This window comes from Idiotropiscis lumnitzeri, chromosome 1 (assembly GCF_059441095.1).
Source record: "Idiotropiscis lumnitzeri isolate Australia: NSW breed Sydney's pygmy pipehorse chromosome 1, RoL_Ilum_1.0, whole genome shotgun sequence".
Lineage (NCBI taxonomy): Eukaryota > Metazoa > Chordata > Actinopteri > Syngnathiformes > Syngnathidae > Idiotropiscis > Idiotropiscis lumnitzeri.
Window position 1 is genome coordinate 35001891 of NC_142391.1, and position 19887 is coordinate 35021777.

At 42.1% G+C, this 19887-nt stretch overlaps 1 protein-coding gene across 2 annotated transcripts in view; it reads right to left on the reverse strand.

Annotated features, from left to right (window-relative positions):
* Positions 1-19887, reverse strand: part of wscd2 (WSC domain sialate O sulfotransferase 2) — a 53457-nt gene that overhangs the window by 10518 nt on the left and 23052 nt on the right. The window contains exons 2-8 of one of the 2 annotated variants that reach the window (XM_088297506.1): positions 9605-9735; positions 8875-9511; positions 5328-5442; positions 3457-3641; positions 1480-1601; positions 1242-1416; positions 28-192 (exon numbers count right to left, since the gene is read on the reverse strand). In XM_088297506.1, the coding sequence (XP_088153632.1) occupies positions 28-192; positions 1242-1416; positions 1480-1601; positions 3457-3641; positions 5328-5442; positions 8875-9253 (1141 nt within the window). In that variant the 5' untranslated portion in view covers positions 9254-9511; positions 9605-9735. Of the gene's footprint in view, positions 1-27; positions 193-1241; positions 1417-1479; positions 1602-3456; positions 3642-5327; positions 5443-8874; positions 9736-19887 lie in introns of both variants that reach the window. The other variant, XM_088297515.1, reaches the window with a different exon arrangement.

Below are 19887 nucleotides of genomic sequence, written 5' to 3' on the forward strand. Positions count from 1 at the left end.
GACTTGTAAAGGAAATTCCCCTTCTACCTTTATTGTAGATTGAAGCGTCAAAATAATAGCTGCCGCTATAGAAACCAGTGGCAAGCTCTATGAGGTGGCGACACCAGGTGTTACCGGATCCAGGGAAACTGGCGAGGGCGACCAGCCGATTGCTACGAGTGGGGAGGAAGTGTCTGTCCATGCAACGGTTGTCTGGAGGCAGTATAAGACAGGCCACGTTATAATTGGTTCTTTCCTTGTTAAGTCAAATTATAGGCTTTGAATGCCATGGTGGCATACACATCACACCCGCGAACCAAATGAGATTGAAGAGTGGAAAAATCGATTGATGGCTATATCCTTATTTTCCATCTGGATCGAAACAGATTTTTGGAAATTACACAATGCTGGAATCTTGAGTTTTTTCAAGTGATTAGCGAAAGAGGAAGTAAAGTCCTCCAGAGAAAAGGTCACCACGCATGTGTTTTCTGTTGTTATCGTAGGCGACTTGAGAGCTTCTTCTTTCATCAAAGTCAGTGTAAACTTCTAAAATTGAAAAACACGATAGATTCCCGAGTTCACAAAACATTGACTTTGAGTTCTTGATTGCAGTGTGTGTGTGCGTGTTTGTTTTTTCCAGGCCGTTTATTTTTGCCGAGCCAAGCCACTGCTGTCTTTTGCCCTGAGGAAACATCGCCCACAACGGCGCATACAGGCTGACACTTGAGGCCAACTGCTATGTTGGAATAACACGGAATGAATCTCCTGCACATTTAGATATGAAAACATAACAAACTAGACACTCAGAAGAGTACAGACTTCCACCAGGGCAGAACAATCCTAATTAGGATCAACGCCAATTTATACACCCACCTCCTACACTTGCCTGAATCTTGTCATTAGAATTCATGCATTATTCAGTGAAAAATGAAGGAGCCTATTTCCATCTAAAAAATGTGCACTTCCTTGGCCAATGTACTGCTCCGCAAAGTTTTGGGAAATCTGTTAAGTAGTTTTTGTGTGTAACGTACAACAACAGGCATTTTTTTTTAATATCCACTAGCCAGTTTCTGGAACATGAAGGTGCATGCATTAAATAGAGTGGTGCACTCAGCAGTTTGACTTGTTCCCCCTTAATGCACCACTGCGCCCTTGCTTGTCTGTTATTTAGTGAAAACACAGGAAGTGACTGTCACACTTTCGGCTCGTGCCACCGCGCTTCACGCTTTGGCAAGTCAAGCCAACTTTACGACATAATTTACCTTGAACCTGCGTCTGGTACACCACAAAGTACTCGTCATTCCCGCAGCTCTCCAACTCCTCGCCTGGACAGCGGTGGAGACACATGGCCTCGTCCTCCGGCTCATGAAGGGAGAAGAGGGAGGTCGGGAAGCCGCAGTGGCATCGATCCCCAGCCAAGACAGCGAGCGATTTCTCCTGAAATACAACGGCCATTAAACACCGCGGGGAGGCTGTCATGCACGACGGGAACCACCTCACCTTCTCCGTGCACGTGTCGACACATTTATCAACAGACATGTTTTGGATGGAAATGCTGAAAGGGAGTGCCAACGTGACATTGTCTGGCCGGTGGAAACAGCCCTTGAAAATAGCACTGCCGTCTGAAAAGTCAAAAAGAGCAAAATGTTGCTTACCGAAAGGAAGAAAACAATATATATCCTACAGTTTTACGGTTCCTGAGCGCAGCCTTCGCTTGTGACCTCCATCCAGTGACCCCCAATGAAGAGAACCCACTGGGATCTCGCCTCCAGTCTATTGAGGCCCTGACCTGCTTTTCTCCATTACTTCTCCCATTTTCACAATGTGTTGATGACCTTTAACCCCACAACCTCATTTTGATCTAATGGTTGGACCCGACAACAGCAGAGCAGAGCGGCTTCTTTTTTTCACTGTGAATGTAATCGCATTTGCTCCTTCACTCACTTTCAACGACTGCAAATTTCCTGTAGTACCTCGATCGTGTTTTAAAAAAAAGGGGGGGGGGTGAAAAAGCGGAAGGGAGAAAATGTTTTGCTGGCATGCAAGTTGTTCACATACCACTGAAGCAGACTTTTCAACAAGAAGAGTTGATATGCAGGGACCACTGGAGCATAAACACTTGTCTTTGTATATGTCCTATAAGGCTTTAAAATAGTATTTTTTTAAGCTCTAGTCATGTGATTCAATCTAATGTTTTATTAATCTTTAACCTTTTTATCTCACTGAAGCTACATTTTTAATGTCATGTCCATGTTCCTGCTTCCCCCTTATGCTATATTTCTCTCTGTCACCCATCTTTGTCCTAACGCATTTGAAATGCTACTGAAATTGATTTTTCGTGCACTGTTGCTTAGAGCATATGTGCGCCATGCAAAAATGTCACATAAACACAAGCTTCAGGGATGAATGAACGACCCGTAATGCCGATACTGCACATGGATGAGGACGCTTTAAACCGCAGCCTCTGAAACAAAACGAAAAGTCCAAGAACTATTATGCTGCATGTTCTCTAAGGAAGCTAGACAATTTATCAACTTTTGCAAAAAAAAAAACATGTTGGTATATTGGTTTTGTCACGTCAACACATTATTTCCTCTTGATGTTTATTTTGCCACTGTGGCTCACATGACCGAGAAGGGTCAGAGGTGACAACATGTAGCGCTGACTAAGCAACGGGGAAAAAGCAGAAATGAGAATAACAAACAAACAGCTTTATATATGTAAGGAAAGAAGTACGAAAGATTATTGATGTCTTTAAAATTTAATTGCAAAAAGCATTGTATATAAACACGAGGCCCTGCACTGTACTACATTATGACCTCTAATTTGATCGGAAATTGTGTTAAGCGCTTCCTGTTGCTGGAATTTGAAGGAATCTCTAACAAAGCAACCACTCCAGACACAGCCCACACTCTGAAACAAGAAACAAGGTTCCATCCCTATTTCCGATAATCAGCCTTTACTGCCATCACCTCGGTTGTAAAACAGCAGGCAGCGAGTGTTTAGGATGCAGACCACGGCATGCTGGGGGAGGCAGGTTGCACATCTCTCCCAGGGAAGAAGTAAACACGACAGGGCAGCCAGCTCCCAAATGTGATATTAGCATCCAATAAAACAAATATTTCCCCTTAAAACAGGCCATTGTGTTACATTTCAAGGCCCAAATTACATCTCGGTGGTCATTGTGAATTATTGTTCGGTGTTTCTTGGGGCATGGTCAATTTCTTTCAGTTGCTTAGTAGGGTAAAATTGTCGCAATGAATGTTGATCTGATTCCTTATGGCTAGATTCTTACTGCTTCCTCCTGTTGCTTGGCTAGCGGAAGCGAGTCAGATGCATTGAGCTAGATAATAATGACGAAAGCAGTTAAGCTAATTGTTCTCATCCCAAAAATGCCATTCCTCCCCCGATAGTTGATAGCCCTGTGAGAATATAGACCAGCATGTGGTTCCAATGAAGTAAAGGGGATTTTCTCACGGCGCCGTGCCGACTCCTGGCTCAGCTCCAGCCTGTAGATGGATAGCCGGTTGGCTCCTCCGCACATGTTGCTCTTTTCACCTTTACACTCCATATTGCATTCAGTCTCCGAAGCATTGGCCGTCTGAATCTTGTGGCCGCAGAAGCATTCGGCTCCAAACTCCAAACCTGCGTACATGTAACCTCTGCACGCAGAGAAGGAAGAAGGATTACCATCATTAGTAAAGTCGAAGAGGCGAGCGTTAATGACCTGAGCATTCATTACGCCTTAATCCTTCCCTGGTTAATGTAGATTCATATTGAGAGCAACTGTAGTCAATAAAAGTGAATAAATGATGCACAGAGGGTGTTGAAGCACAGATAAGAACACGAGCTGACGTTACTTTGGAACAAAGTCTCGCACTCTTTTGCCGACTGAAGATGAACGCCGTTATACATGTTAAGAGGTTTTGAGGCACGGCCAATTATAAATGATTGCAGTACTCTTTAAAAGGCTTTCCTCCTGCGGCCCTCCCTCTGTTGGCTTGACTCCCAAGAGGCCTTTCGGATGCAATTAGAAACCCTTCACATAGGATAGCCCCACACCTTCCAGGCCTGCCAATCAAACCCAAACCTCCGCACGCCATTATATGCCGCAGCTTCTCATTTGTTTGTCTTCTTTTATTAAACCGTGCTCTAGAAATAGCAGGTGGGCTGGCCGGCTGCAGAAAGCCAGCGTGAGGAGAAAGCATCTGAAAACAAGCGGCTCACTGCACCTATTCTGCACTCGGAGAATCAGTGATGGGTGTAATTCAGTGCATTCGATAGAGCCGTCCCCGCTATTCCTCAGGGAGGAAAAGAGGCGAGAGAAAGAGTGGAGGCGAAAAGAAGACAGGAAGTGAGTGGAGAAATAGAGGAGAGGAGCAGAGCTCAAAGGGAAACAATGAGCACTGATTAAACTGATTGGGATGACTGGAAGGAAAAGGCAGAGCTCTTCTAATAGTGGACGTTTATGCAGATTGTGATTGTCTACTCCAGTGTGAAGGTGAATTCACGACTTGGCTTCAAAGAGTAACACAAGTACAATACAGCGACAATAAATATGGCCAACAGGTCAGCATTCAATGGTCGTTACGCTTTTTGCAAGGACTTTCCACACATTTACAAAATGGGCTGCAGGGTTTTTTTTTCCAGTTCAGAGAGATGTGTTAAGTTCGAGCCCAAAGTCTGCCGATTCAATCATCGCAAAGGTGATGGAGGGCGAGGTTCAGGCCCGACTAGTCAACTTCATCGACACCAAAAGTCAGAAAAAAAAAAACATTTCTTCATGGAGCTTTGTGCACACTCACTCTCAGGCCTCTCATAAACAAAAAAGCCTTTCCGCCAACAGGCACACAAGCACGAGAGTGAAGGTTTGAAAGCAGGTGCTTAACTAAATATACGCTCACAGGCCATTTCATTAGGAACCGCTGCAGAGCCTTTTCTGCTAGTGAAATGCGCAACTCTTCTCTGAGAAAACCGACAGCACACAAAGTAATCTAATAATGAATTATCCCCTTTCTTGAATGTCGCTATCTCAAGTTTTAAAGCTCATTAGATTGCACAAGCGTACCGAATGTTTTCTATGATGTGATGACTTGCTCATCCGCACAGCAAAGGAGACAGAAGGTAGGAAGAAGTACAGTAGTGTCCTCAGACACGTGGGCATGTTTTTCAGTGGGTGGTGTTTACAAGCATATATCCAGAACCTCTAATGAGGGAGATCCTTTTAATCAGCCTCTCTGAATTTTAATCAGCTCATCTGGACAATCCATTTTAATGTACATCTCAGCCCGACGAGAAGGGCAGTAAGGAGCAATGGATGAGTGTTTGATTGTTATTGTTTTTCATACCTTTCGGCACAGTTGTCCTGGCAACGGAATACAGTCATTTTTTTGTAATCAAAAAATGATACTCCTTTTAGGGCCCTCTTTTGTGTTGAATCGACGTAGCAGCCAATATACTTTGCTGTAGAAAAATGACAAAAGGTTACATTCGTTAGCTAAATGTGCAGGATGAAGACACTTTCAATGAATGCATGGGCACATATATGATATATGTTGTATTCCCGGCATAATAATTTTAACTCCAGCTATGCAAAACACACCCTTTTGGTTGACTGCATGTGTGTGTGCGTGTGTGTGTGCGTGTAGTATACAATTTCAAACTGGGGCAAAATCTTTATTTATTTATAAAGACACACACCCCCTTCTAGTGGCCAGCTACAGTAGTGGCTCATCTCTGCATTTTTGCAACTTTTGTGTGTGCGTGTGTGGTGGGCGGTCGAATCGAGCGTCATTGAACCTCTGGCTTCTTCTTCAACCACTAGACCCAACAGAGCTCGGCTGAACCTTCAGCAAACAATCCTTTTGCCATCTGTGCTGTGCCATTACCCCTCTGAGCTGCTGATAATAGCTAAATGGCCAAGCATTGTCTTGGTCCCTGCATTACTTTAATTGTCGTGGTTTTAAGCTCCGTATTTAAGCCGCATGCGGTGCCAATGGCCTATAATCTTCCTAGTAACTACTGTTCAGATGGGGGGGGGGGAAATCGCAAATACACCACATGCAGATTAAAGGATAGAGAAAACGGTTGTTAAACAAACGCTCAAATTGCGTCATCTGATATTATAACTCATCCTATAGTTCATCACGTTCTCCTCTATGGCCTCACTCTGCCGGCTCATCTCTTCAAATGTCAACGTAATTCAGCTTTATTCGGCCTTCCCTTCCCTTCCGCCTCTCACCATGTCACCCTACTCCTGTTTCCGCGCTGCATCCTGTGCGATTGCACAGTGCAGTGCAAATGTGTTCATGTGTGCTGCGCCGATAGTCTGAGCTGTAATATTCCCCTCCAAATGAGATTCCGAGCCAGTGAGAATGGCTGCAGTCAGAGTGAGAGGAGGCTAAAAGTCTCTTAACTCCGCCGTAACAGGATTCTGAAGATGGTTACGGAGTAATGAGAGGGTCTGGATGTAAAACGATGAGAGCAAGCCAATGCATTCAAGCTGCTAAGTACTCTATCATCACGTTCTGCTGCAGTCCTACGCGGTTACAAATTTGTGGGGAAAAGGACAGGGGCGGCAGTTCGAAAAGACCTTGGTTCAATCTGATAACCTGCAGCTTCGGCGTACAGTGTAAACACGATGGTTTCCAAGGCCTTCCTGTGGAGAAAAACACCTTTCTTCCCTGCTGGCATATTAAATAATGATATATGGTCTGAGTTTTGGCTTACAAAATTGAGCAAAGCTTTTGTAGTGGAATAACATTTTTATGTCCTCCAGCAGCCTGATCCTCCTCTGCCTCACAAAGGTCTCACGCAAGTCTCACCTCAACAAAGCAAGCGCCACATTTAGACTGACATCATTTGTCTATTAGAATTCTGCCATGTTATTCAATCATGATAAGCCTGTGCTGTTAATAGCGACAAACGTGAAACCCACACATCGCCATGGCGCACGGGGGAAGCACATGCGTTTTGATATCTATTTTAAAGATGCTATGAATGAATAAATATGGAAATACACAAAGAGAGCGTGTTATCTTCCGCTTAGTGGAAGTTGAGGGGAGTCTGGAGTGACTTTAAGTGATAAAAAGCGCATGCACATTATACAATACCAAATCCAGCCATTTTCTCATTGTCCTACAGAAAATGACTTTCAGCTGGAGAGGTTAGTCGTGTTGCTGAATGCTAATGGCGCCACCGCAGTGCTTTGGTGTGTCTACACACTTTTAACAGCAGTGATAGAAGGCAACTGAGGTGCTTTATTAAGAATGTTGTCACTTCTCATGAGTAATCGTGCAAGGTTTGCAAAGACAGAAAACCAAGAGATGAACTCAGTTTGTTCCGCCGTGTGCAGTATTTAATATCCATTTTGTCACTCGGGTTATCCATATTTTTTATCTTGTGTGCTTTGAAACTACTATCCTGCTGCTTTTCTGAGAGGAATATTGTGCAGTTTGTTTTGGAATTGCTATGGGAAACTATTTTGTCTATTAGCCATCAAGATGACCATTTCTTTTTAAATTAGGCATTATGTGACTGCATATACAGCAGATTTTGTGCTAATAATATTAATATTTATCCCTCAATCCATCTTCAGTACCACTTATCCCAGTGTGCAGTAAAAGGAAATGTTCCCTGAGTAATTATCAGAAAATATCAAACTTCCCTCAATTGGTCAGAAGATTTCTCATTTCTTTCCCCAATGTGTCTTTTTCATATATCTTTGCCAGGAGCATCTAGTGGCAGGCAAGAACAATGAAATGCCCTTCCACAAGAAGCATGACTGTGCAATAAACCTGCGACTGACAGTTTTAATTGGTGTTGTGCCAAAAGATATTTCGAATTAAAAATATGTGCTTTGGTGGGTAAGCACAAGCGGATTCAAATCCATCGACGGCAAGCCTGGAGGCACAACATTACAAACAAGCCATTAATAATATTTACTCAATCTACAGCTGACGTCGTCTAGTTTTGACCAGGCAGACATGAGTGAGATGTAAAAAAAAAAAAAATGGCGACATATTTAAGATTGACAAAAGTGAATGACTACAATCACCCTATTGTTAAATTAAATTAGACACTAACAAGCTTCGGGAAATTGATGTTATTAAATGTCGGTTATTGGGCCTGAACAGATACTAGCCTCCTAAAATAAAGCTTTTAAAGACATTGAAAGCCATACAATAATACAGGTTTTTACAAGCGCTGTTTTGCGGGAAATTTGTAGCCACCAAGTTTATGAAGATGCTGTGAACCTTGCTATTAAGTTATTTAGATGTTGTGATTCTTCGCTGCCTGAGTAGCAGCGTGCCGCACAGCTGAAGGAGCAGAACTCTCAAGAGGTTTTCTCAAATGAGATCTTAATCATCGTCATGATGCTCGCTGACTTACAACATGGCTACAAATGTTCAGTCTTGATCATTTTGTGGTTTATAATCAGAGATTAGTTTGGTCCGATGTTGCATGAACAAACGGGGCAAAGTTGGAGGTGAAAACGCTGCCAGTGTGTTTGCAACTGGATATGTATAATGTATAAGAACATTAAAAATGCAATCATCTTATAATTAGCTGGAAAATGTAATTAGTGACTTCACAACACAAACACAAGATGGAGTTGTTATTGAAATGGTAAAAGTAAGTTGAACAATTACAACAATTTCCATGGAATAGTTAGCACATTGTGATGATTTCCCTTTTTCAAAGTGGGCTAGTGAGCGAGTAAATGTGATTTATTTCCTCTGTTGTGAAATGCGCTGTATTGGTTTGATTTCTGTTCATTAATTCCGCCTGCGAGAGCGAGAGAGGATACACGGCGTGTGAAATACGTAAAATTGCCAAACTGAAAATCCACTGCTTGTACATCACGTGGGTGCAATATGTTTGAGTACAACCCACCTCTTGCATCGTCCGTCTCTTTAGCATTGCGTGCTTTGGCTGCAGGGCTCCACTTGTTGGTGTGCTCTCCAGCTTTGCCCTCTTTTATCTGCCCTGCCTTATTTTTCCACATGGGCGTGTAACCTTGTCCAGGCCTGTGAGCCTCCTTAAATACCCGCATGATTCCCAGCCCCGAACTGAGTGAAGACGTGATCTGCTTTCCCATCTTTGTGGACACCACATTGTGCATATGCATCCTTAGCTTTCCGCAACAGCTGTCACCAATGTTGGCGCGCAGCAAGACAAGGTATCCGGCAGTCAGGTAGAGAAAGCTAAGGATGAAGAAGCGGATAGGTTTCCTGCGGATATATTGCTGTATCTTCAGCAGAGGTTTGGCCATCCTGGCTCACGATGCCACTGAAGCACGTTGGCCCAGAGATGAACAGTTAGAAAGCAGAAGACTCAGTCACAGATCCCCCGGCTTCCCACTGACAAAAAGTCAGAATAAAACGAAACTGTTTTGATGTGTTAATCTGGTATGAAGGTCATCCAAACAACGGAATGAATACTCCTCTGTGTGTGTCTTTACTCTCCAGAGGAAGACACCTTATACCTGCCAGGCTCGTGTGTTCATACGAGTGAAAGTGTCTGCTGGTTCCTGTTGACAGGAGTGCATCCAGAATGAAAAGAGTGAAAGATGATCACTCACCACCGCTTCCACGACAGTTATCAGCCTACAGAAATGCCATACCAGAACCACTGTGGTACTTTCTCCCACGCTGTGCAACAAGAAGAGGGTTTTATTAAGTGGTCAGGTTGAAATCCTTTCACCTTTGAGTGGACGGCTCTTCACGGGGATCCAAGGGAGGCGTGACTAACCATCTGCAGAAAGGACACAAAAATTGAGAAATAAGTGGAGCGGAGTGGGCTTTTTTTCGCATGAGCAACACCAAATGACTTCCAACGACCTCTGAAACAGCGCAGTAAACACAGTACAAAAAGCAAGCTATAAATGTAATTAAAAAACGGCGAACCTGTGTTATTATTCAAAAAGGCGGAAAGCTTCACTTCAAGGAGCTCAAGTTGTACAAGTACTTTGTCTTTCATAAACTGGGTTAAGCCGGAAGGGAAAAAACAAAAACAAAACTCTGCCCTTTGGCACTTTCACTAATGTCTTTTGGGAGTGGGAATGCGCAGAAATTAAAAAGATTCTCAGTCAAGATGACGAGGTGGTGAAAATGTTCAGAGGCTCAAGAAGCATTTAGAACATTTACGTTACTAAGACTCAACAGCGATGTAAAAACCTCTCGACAAGTGAAAGCCTTCAAGTGTCCAATTAAAAGAATGGTATTATAACATCTTTCAACTGCAAGAGTATGCGTGAATCCGGTTATTGTTTTGTACATGTCAAACATGTGTGACATCTTTGTTGTGGTGGTGGAGAGGGTGTTGTGAGGAAAAAAATAGATTTGCCCGGATCACTTGAACTTTTATTGACTCTTTTGAGACATTAAAAGGGAAAAGAATGAATTAATTGGGGCAGCTGGGGCATCATGTCGAAGGCTGTGGTTCCCCTCCAGTCCTATTTAAGCAGCCTTGAGCAAGATACTGAAACCCAATTTGTCGGTGATTAGCATGTGAATGAGTTGCTGTTTTTATTTCCATGGCAGAATGTACGAGACAACCTTGTTAAAGTGCTCAGAGCACCTTGAAGGTAGAACTCCACTTTTCACAATTATATCCAGATGTATTTCGACAGTGACAGTGAGTTTTTATGATTTAGCGCAGCACTGGAATTCATTTGAAATGAAATCACGAAGAGGGCTAGGTCACATTTGAAAAGAAATAAAAATATTTCTGACAGTCTGTATGATAGAGTTGGTTAGGGTAGTCAAATGGGATAAGCTCCAGTTCCAAACAACCCTCAACGGGATAAAAGATAAAGAAAATGGATGGATGCTTATGATCCCTTGAAGGAGGACAAGACCCAAGATGGCCCATATTTCACTAACAAGCGCCGATTACATATTTTTGATCAATAAACTAAAATTAGTTTTTATTATTTTTTTATCTATTAATTTTGGAGAAATTAGAAAATAAGTGACAACTTGAAAAGCACTTACTTTTAATGAGAAATATGGCCACACCCCTCTACACTCTCCCCTCGCCCATTCTTGCCCATGTCCGCTTCAGCCTATGGCTGGGACAATAATTAGAACTGACAATTCGAGCAATATTACCTCGTTTGCCTCCTTGCTGTGACGTAGCCGATGAAACAATTACAATCTGAGCTCCAAAAGAGGGCGTGCCAATTTGTCGCAAATTTAATCACCAAAAAAAAAATAAAAAGCCCGTAAATCACGACACAATCTTTTTTTGGGGGGGTCAATTTTAGTACTGATGCCATTTTTACATGCAAACCTATTATAATAGTGCCAATGTTAACGTCAATGAAGCGTCCCTTTAAGGGGAAATTGTAGTGGCTTTGTATATTTTGGTTGCACTGCACATAGAGAACCATAGCACACACATGCGGGCATGCAAGGAGCAGGAGAAATGCAAGAGTGATGGGGTGTGCAAAAGGTGACTGCGCCCCTGACCAAAGCTCAAGGGCACCCCAACAGACAGGATGCAGACCAGCATTTCTGTGTAGCGGGCTCGGAAGTGCAAAGCCCAAGTATGGATGAGCTACTGCCTGCCACAACTACATTTTCAATTCAAGAGGTTTCACAAAATTTCATTCACCATTCAGGAATTGAAGCCTATTTACATACAGATATGAATGTGATAGTTAAGTTAGGTTAGTGTCATGACCCGTGTCGGTCATGCCATGTTATGTTTATGTTCCCAGCTGATCAGGGGCGTTTCCTCCAGCGATCGTCTCGTGTCACGTCATCAGGAGCGGAGAGACGCGCCCACCAGCTCCACACCTGACTTTCATTCACTCACTGATTACACACTACTTAAGCCACCTACACTGACAAGTCAGCGTCGGATAATTGTCCGGCATCGCTCATGTTCATGGTCCTCGTATTTTGATAGTGGTCTTGCTTCGTGTGTTTTGCTCAAGCGTTTTTGTTCTTTCGTCTCTAGCTACGGCTCGGTTCGTTTCTGTTCACCTTCTACTCATTGGTTCTCTTTCTTGCCCGTTTGGTAAGCTATTTTCGTCATTTGTTTCCTTGCTCGTGCAAGCGTTTTTCGTTCCGTCGTGATTCCCTTCCCTGGTGCGAGTTTTTCCACCAGCGCTTTTTGTTAATCATTTTTTCGGCGACGGTTGTAATTGTAGATATAACTCTATACCTAGATTAATAATTGGATAACTGAATATTCAGTGTCATAATAAATATCGTTGTTATCCATATTTTCCTGTGTCTGCATTTTGAGAGTCCAGCCACAATTTTTCCTGCGATCGCTGGAAAAACGCCAACAGTTAGGTGCTCAAAATTATTTGGATATGTGGCATAAAACATCATCAGTCACTGAAAATGCCAGACCTCTGTGCTATGCTTCAATTGGTCAGTTTGTATCTTTAGCAAAAATTAGATCTGCAGTACTGTAATGACTGTGTAATTATTCCTCAGTACCTTTTTTTTTAATTATAAAAACAAGATAACAAAAGCAGAAGATAATCATTAAAAAATAAAAATCCGCATATGATCTGTCATTATATTTAATTTGTATTTGTCACCAATATGGACATCACATCTTGATTTTCATGGAGTGAAATGAGAGAACCATTTTCACAACTGTGTCTCACAGAGTTAATTAAATAGTGCACGGTTTTATATATATATATATATATATATAACCGATAAAGTACTTTGTAGAGACAATACCCTGTGAACATTTCCATGTGTTCGCTAAAATTTTGTTTAGTTCACTCTGTATGTGCATCTATCAATGTGGTTCAGTGGTGGAAAGGCCGTCTCCCAATCTAGAAGTTATGGGTTTGATCCCCAGCCTGTGACCGTGTCCAAGTGACTTTGAGCAAGACACTCAGTTGCTCCTGATGCTGTATCATCAGTAGGTGAATGAGGCGTTAGTGTGAAGCGCGTTGAGTGCCTTGTAGGTGGAAAAGAGCTAAAAGTGAAAGCACATTTACCTTTCAGTTATCTAGCCATCTGTAATTATTTACTGTCAAAAATGACTACTGTGGACAACATATAATCAAAATAAGTACATAAGAGTGGCAGACATTTGCACAGCAGTGACGTTATTTCACATTTGCTAAGTTGGTGCAAAAGGGTGTAAAAGTGAAGAAGGTATATTGCGGCACAATCTGGCAAATTCTCGGTTAAGTCTGAGAAACCACCTGCAATAGCAAACTTTTCCATGGGTCTAATAAAGATTATCTTATACGTATCGAACTTTTATAGACACATTGGTGCATTTGAGGGTAAATCCTGCAGCCTCCCACAAAGAAGTCGTGTATTCCGAGAAGACTTGGGAGATGATAATTGTTAGGTGTAACACAACGCTCCGCTGAGAATTGTCAAGCGTATTCAAGGGGACACTCAACTTAGTGACTCTTGTCTGCCACCAGGACAAAACTGCAGAGTGCTTGTCACCCGAGACCTCACTGGCATTGGCCCACCGGCACCCCCACCCGCGCACCTATTTTACCGTCTGCTGGGCAGGGTTCTGCAAAGACACCCCTCACCCTGTTTGACTGTCAAATGACTAAACTTCACTTGAGTGTCCTTACGAATGACTTTCATACACCTACAAGGGTTTTGATTACTAATGTCTGTGTTTTAATTGGGTTCACTCTGCTCAAATATCTTTCCTCGGGTCAAATTCATTTCCAAAATGCCAAACACTAAATGCTGAACTTAAAAATGATGAGTGTCACAGGTCACTGCGTCTCTAAATCACGTTAATGGGGTCAGGGCATCAGGATATAAAATGTCCATTAGAGTGTCGTGTGTTCATATGAAAGAAAGAAAATGGCTAAGACATGTCCTGTCAGTGGTTAATTTGTGGCACTAAGGCAGGGGTGTCCAAACTTTTTCCCCAGAGGGCCACAACAAGAAAAATCGAAGGATGCAAAGGCCACTTGTAATTTTTGGTATTTAAATTCATCTTGCACAGCAAAATCAATCAAGCAATTCCATACTGTTTATGTATTACAGTGTTTTTTTTTTAAATGCTACCTGAACAGCTTTCTATACGGCAAATAGTTTACGATTTTACAAGATTTTCAGTTGGTCAAGGCCGTGTAACCCCTGAGAAAATATCAGCCCCTGCACTCAGCTGCGGCCGGCCAATTCCCAATATCTCCATTCACAACCAAAAAAGGAGCAATCTGTTGTAAGCTGACCGTTAAAGCAGTTAGTTGGGAACCATTCATGTGATATGTTCACAATTTGAACATTGACACAGTGCAAAAAGTGGAGGAAAACATTTGCTTGTAAAAATTAACCCTTATTCATCACCGTGTTTTGAAGAGATTTGTTGAGTTGCAAATGGTAAATTTGTTAAATTGCATATAGTTAATTTGCATCTTTGCACATTTGGAAAAGCTCTACAGTATATAAAACACATGTATTAGTAGCAGATGTCGTTTTTAGTATATGCCGCGGGCTGATTAAAAATGGACGCCGGGCCACAAATGGCCCCCAGACCACAGTTTGGACACCACTGTTCTAAGTCTAACTTAAAGCACAAATTGGACAAGGCCAAACTATACGGTAAACTTCGGGGTTAATGTTGAATTGGTCCAAAATTGCTCTTTAACCCAGACTTTGGGATACAAATTGCAGGGACGTTATTTAAAGTGTATTTACAAGAAAATCGAAAATCGTGAAAAATTCTCACATTTTTTCGTCAGGTATTTCATACTGTGAAACTGTTATTTTATATAAATTCCTTTTGCAGAGTGAAACCTTTCCTCTCGTATTATTGATGATTTTGCCCTCTAGATCTTGATAACCTAAAATTCTGTATCAGAAAATTTGAATGCCACCTAAGACCAATAAAAAGAGGACATTTGATGCACAAATATCAGGCTTCAGAGAACTATGTTCATTTCTCTGCACTCAATAACTGCTTGGGCCTCGTTTTGTATGAAATACTGCATCAATGTTCTGTGGCAAGACAGCGATCAGCATGTGGCACTGCGTAGGTGTAACGGACGCCCAGGTTGCTTTGATAGCTGCCTTCAGGTCATCAGCATTGTTGGGTCTGGCGTCGCTCATCTTCTTCTTAACAGTGCCCTATAGATTCTATGGGCTTCAGCTCACCAACACCATGCTCATTCAACCCCGCGTTTGTTACCTTTGGCAGTGTGGGCATGTACCAAGTCCTGCTGGAAAATAAAATCAGCATCTTCATAGCTTGTCAGCAGAGGGACGCACAAAGTGCTTTCGAATTTCCTGGTAGGTGGCCGCATCGATTGTGGACTTTTGAAAACGTAATGGACTAACACCAGTCGATGATGTGGCACCCCAAGTCATCGCTTGCCGCCGATAGACCATCAGTCCAGATTTTTAGATGTGTGGTGATGCACACTGCTCTCAACCTGTGAGGATGGTGGCAGCGCATGTTCAAGCGAATAGGAGGGTAGATCATGTGAGACCACCCCTGTTAATCAAAGTTGTATACATAGATGGATTGTTGGCTTTAAAGCTCATATACAGCATAAACACATCATTCATGTAGCGAGAATAGCGTGACAGCCCGCGTGGGACCACCATCGTCACTCAAAGCTGGAGACAAAGATGGCTTGTTGGCTTTACAAAAAAATAAAACATTATTAACGTTTTATCAGTACAACTACTCCTATCCTACATAGTTTTAGACAAAGCCTGCTAACACTGTGAAAGACCTTGCCTCCACCTCTCATTAATCATTGCGTTGTGTGGTTTAATCCTTGCAAGAAGTGAACATTATAATGTGGCCGACTACAAGGGCCTGGTGCAGCTGGCTCAAGATCCATTCAGCAGACATGCGAGGTATTGATCGTATCGTGCACTCCGACATTAAATGAATAAAGACACTATATCATTCTTTGAATTATTGTTATCCGAAAGGTTTATGCATCCCTTCCACGTGAACAGCCTTTGAGGCAGTGAATTCCAAACAATGAAGATGCTGAGATGAATATTTACATATAGAATACAGCTGTATAATCGCTTTGCAAGCAAACACCTACACTTGTTCTGTAACCATGGCAGTTTTTTAGCCTCCTGTCAGTACTTTGCCCACAGAGTGTACAAATGATTCATATTTCAAGACTAACTAGCTCAACAGTAAGCCATTGTTGCAAATCCTGTAATTTGTTTGTCTTGGAGAAAGTGAATCACAGCTCAGTGTGGGGACCAACACTTACACGGCGTGGAGGAAATATATAAGTTTACATTCTACCTCATAAAGCGCTCAGAAAGACTATTTGGAAATTTACAGCATATGCTGGTCAAGAATTTAGTTTCAGGTTGCATTAGTCAGACTTGGCTCAGCAAGGATAAAGCGGTTTTAGCCAAAAGGTCCATGTCTGGAGAAAAGAGATGAAGAAACGTGGAGATAGCACTGCTGTTCACTTTGCCTCTCACCTTCTGCAACAAGACCACACACAGTTTCATTACAGGTTGGATTTCCTAATCCCTCATTTGAAAAAACGAAATATCATTTTATTTCACAATTTACCTCTCAACTTTGTGTAGTTTGACACTTCCTCTGGCCTGTTTGAACGCAAAAGTGCATTTACATTGACAGCGTGATGAGTTCTCGCAATGGTTGCCATCTTGGCTATTTGGTGGTGGGTAGGAAAAATGTTATTACAAGGAGTAGCAAGTTTTCCATCAAATAAATCATCTTCAGTCCATTTTTTTGCAACTGGCGATTTCTGGATCCCCCTGCATACCTTGCAGCCTCAACACTCGTGTCCCTCAGGGTGCAGTAATGGGGTTATTGCTAATTCCACGATGGACTGAATTCCCTCAGCCATATGATCTGCATTGGTTATAATTTTTATGCTCAACATTAACTCTCCTTCACTCCCAATTAAAGATGAAACGGTATGAAAATTTAACTGTAATCATAGTGACTGGAAATACTAAAGTTATCAGTAGCCCCTAAAGCATTGCAACAAGTGTGATTTTGAATTATAAAAAATATACAATGAACAAGCAACCAAACTTTTCACAGCTACCGAAATATATAAATGTGAAATGTGACGATTTATGAAACATAATGCAAACAGACTCAATGGAGAATTTTAGTGTTTGAAGAACTTTAATTTGATGTTACTCACGTTTTGCATTCACTCTTTAATAAAGCTGTTTTATTGTTTAAACTCTCCTTGTGTGTGTTTTGACACAGCCATAATAATTCTGTCCTGATCCTAATTATAGGTGAAAAAAATGCCGCAGTCATTTGAGTTAACTTCTGTCAAGTTTCGCCAGCAACGTCATGCATCTGCTATCTTCATCTTCCATCTCATGCCATTTTTTTCCCCTTCTTTCTCCGTTTGCAGCTAAAACAATTTCTCCTGCAATGCTATGATTACTTATCAACATCTCGCTTAATGAATGGAAACAAAATTAGGGCTTTTCTGCAGTGTTGTTTAACTCTAATCATAAGTAGAAATGTTACTGTCCGATGGGAAGCATGAACATTTTACGGTTGAGGTTGAACGTCGCCGTGCCAAAAGAGTCAGTGTCCCTCAAAGTAAGACGACAGTACCCTGCAGGAATGCTGTGACAAATTTTAATGTATTCTCGGCTTTGTCACTGACGAAGAAAGTGGGGAATTGTCAAGGACATGATCAATCATAGAATTAGCTGCCGGTGCATGTGCAGGCTGTTTTGTTTTTCTTTTTTCAACAGTGCCAAATACATCAAGTGTTTTCCGAGATACATATACGGCACTCTATGAACATGTCACACATTAATTCCTTTGCATTAGTCCACCATTAAAAATAAGTCACGACTTTTCATAACAACAACTCTGTAAGAGCGTGAAGGAAAAAAATGAAAGAGACGAGGTGCCGTGGAGGTCTTTTTGTCAAATCATGGCAATTACCGCAGCGGAACGGACATGAACCCACTGCCTGACCATTTATTCACATTCATATTAAATGAGCCAGCAAATATTTAATCAGAGAGGATTTAGGGGAGCTAACGTCAAAGTTCATCTATGGTGAGGAGGCTGACAGCCAGCTCAGCTCATGCTGCAGGCAAATGGTGGCACAAGTCAAGCCATAAATATTATTCGTATCCATCTTGCGACTCATCGTTGAATGGAGAATATCGAGTTGAGCGAGAAAGCCCGACAGAACAACACCTCATCTGGTGTTCACAGGAACACAGTATCACTTGTGTCACTAACAGCATCTCACAGAAAAAAGGGATCAAAACGTAGGTTTGTTGAATGCAATTTTGACACAGTGACACAAGAGAGATTCTGATTCATGATGAAAATACTGTCAAAGGAATATGTGATAACGGCAAAAGAAATTTGTAGAGACTCTAGTGAACATTTTCATTTTACCTGGAAAAATGCATTTCATTTTTAGCAGAAAACCTAAATATGTAGCAGTTACAGATTTTTTTTTGTCATTGGACTAATTTAGTTAACTAGAACGTATTTAGTAAGTCCATCTATCTTCCTCCCACATTCTAAAATCATGCATGGCAGGTTGATTGCGCACTCCAAATTGCCCCTAGGTGTGATTGTGAGTTTGGATGGTTGTTTGGCTTTGTGTGCCCTGCAATTGGCTGGCAACCAATTCAGGGGGTACCCCGCCTACTGCCCAAAGACAGTTGGGATAGGCTCCAGTGACCCGTGTGAGGATAAGCGGCTCGTATAATGATGGATAGGTCTATCTCGCTATCTAAGTATGAACAGATGTCAGTTCCCGACTCTCTAATTTTATTGTTGCCAAAAATGAATTGTTTCACATGCTGCAAGACCTCAAGACTCCCCCCTGTGCAAACATCAGGCCAGATGATTCTCAACATTAAAACATTTCAGATTTGGTTGAAGTTTCACTTGGGAGCGTCGACACGCCCTTCCAAAATTCTATTAACAGTGAGGCCAATCCCTTCATTTTTGCTGCAGACTAAAAACCTCTGGGTTTAACATCAAAAGATGAACATGACACAGGAGATAAACGCTTCAACTTTTATGCCTGTGTGTATGTATATGTATATACACTTTTTTTCGTGGACTTCTCAGTCACCCTGTTGAGAAAACAGAAATCTTTGAAGTGCGTGTAACAAAGAACCCTCGACGACGCTGGTGTGAAATTCATTTGCTTTGTGAGAATGAAACTGATCCATGCCTTATTCTTATTCTTTGGCCACTCCAACAACTGTTGGCCTGAATGTGAACCATGCATCGGCATACAGCGGCGAGGCTTTTTGCCCAAAAACGCATAACAATGGCAAAGAGCAGTTAATGGGACGATCAATGCAATAAAATGGCTGACTGCTAACTTGTCTTTCGTAAAATGACATCACTCACCGGAGATTGCCAAACATTTTTGTGGTTGAGCACATTGCGATGGGTGTAATTATGAATTTAGGTGGGTTGCACTGAACAGCTATTTGTCTTACTCAAAAGATGGTTGACCAAGAAATAGTAATCAGCATTCATCAGTGGCTTTGCCAGAGATGGGCAGGGACAGACCGGGCGCCCATTTTGGGGACAGAGAATGAGAAGTTTTTTTAAATGGAAAAACGTTTTCGTCCGTCCCTGTAATCCGCCCCAAACCGGTCAAGTGCTGCGGGCAGAGAAGTCAAATTCAAATCACCAAATCATTGCTTGGGGGAAAAAAAAAAGTATTTTCAATACGGACAATATCACATTTAATGCAGGCACGCGTGGCTATTAGTCCTAAGCAGCTAATGTCTTTGCCAATCTGTTCTGGCAAAATGCAAGGACATAAGCACTTTAAAAGGGCAAGGACAACGGGGACGCAGGACAATTATTTTACTAATAAGGAGGACGGCGGGTCGATGACGGAAGGGTGCCCAGGTTGCAGACAGAGGGCGGAGAATAAACCGGCAAAATAGGGTAACCATCTCTGGGGTT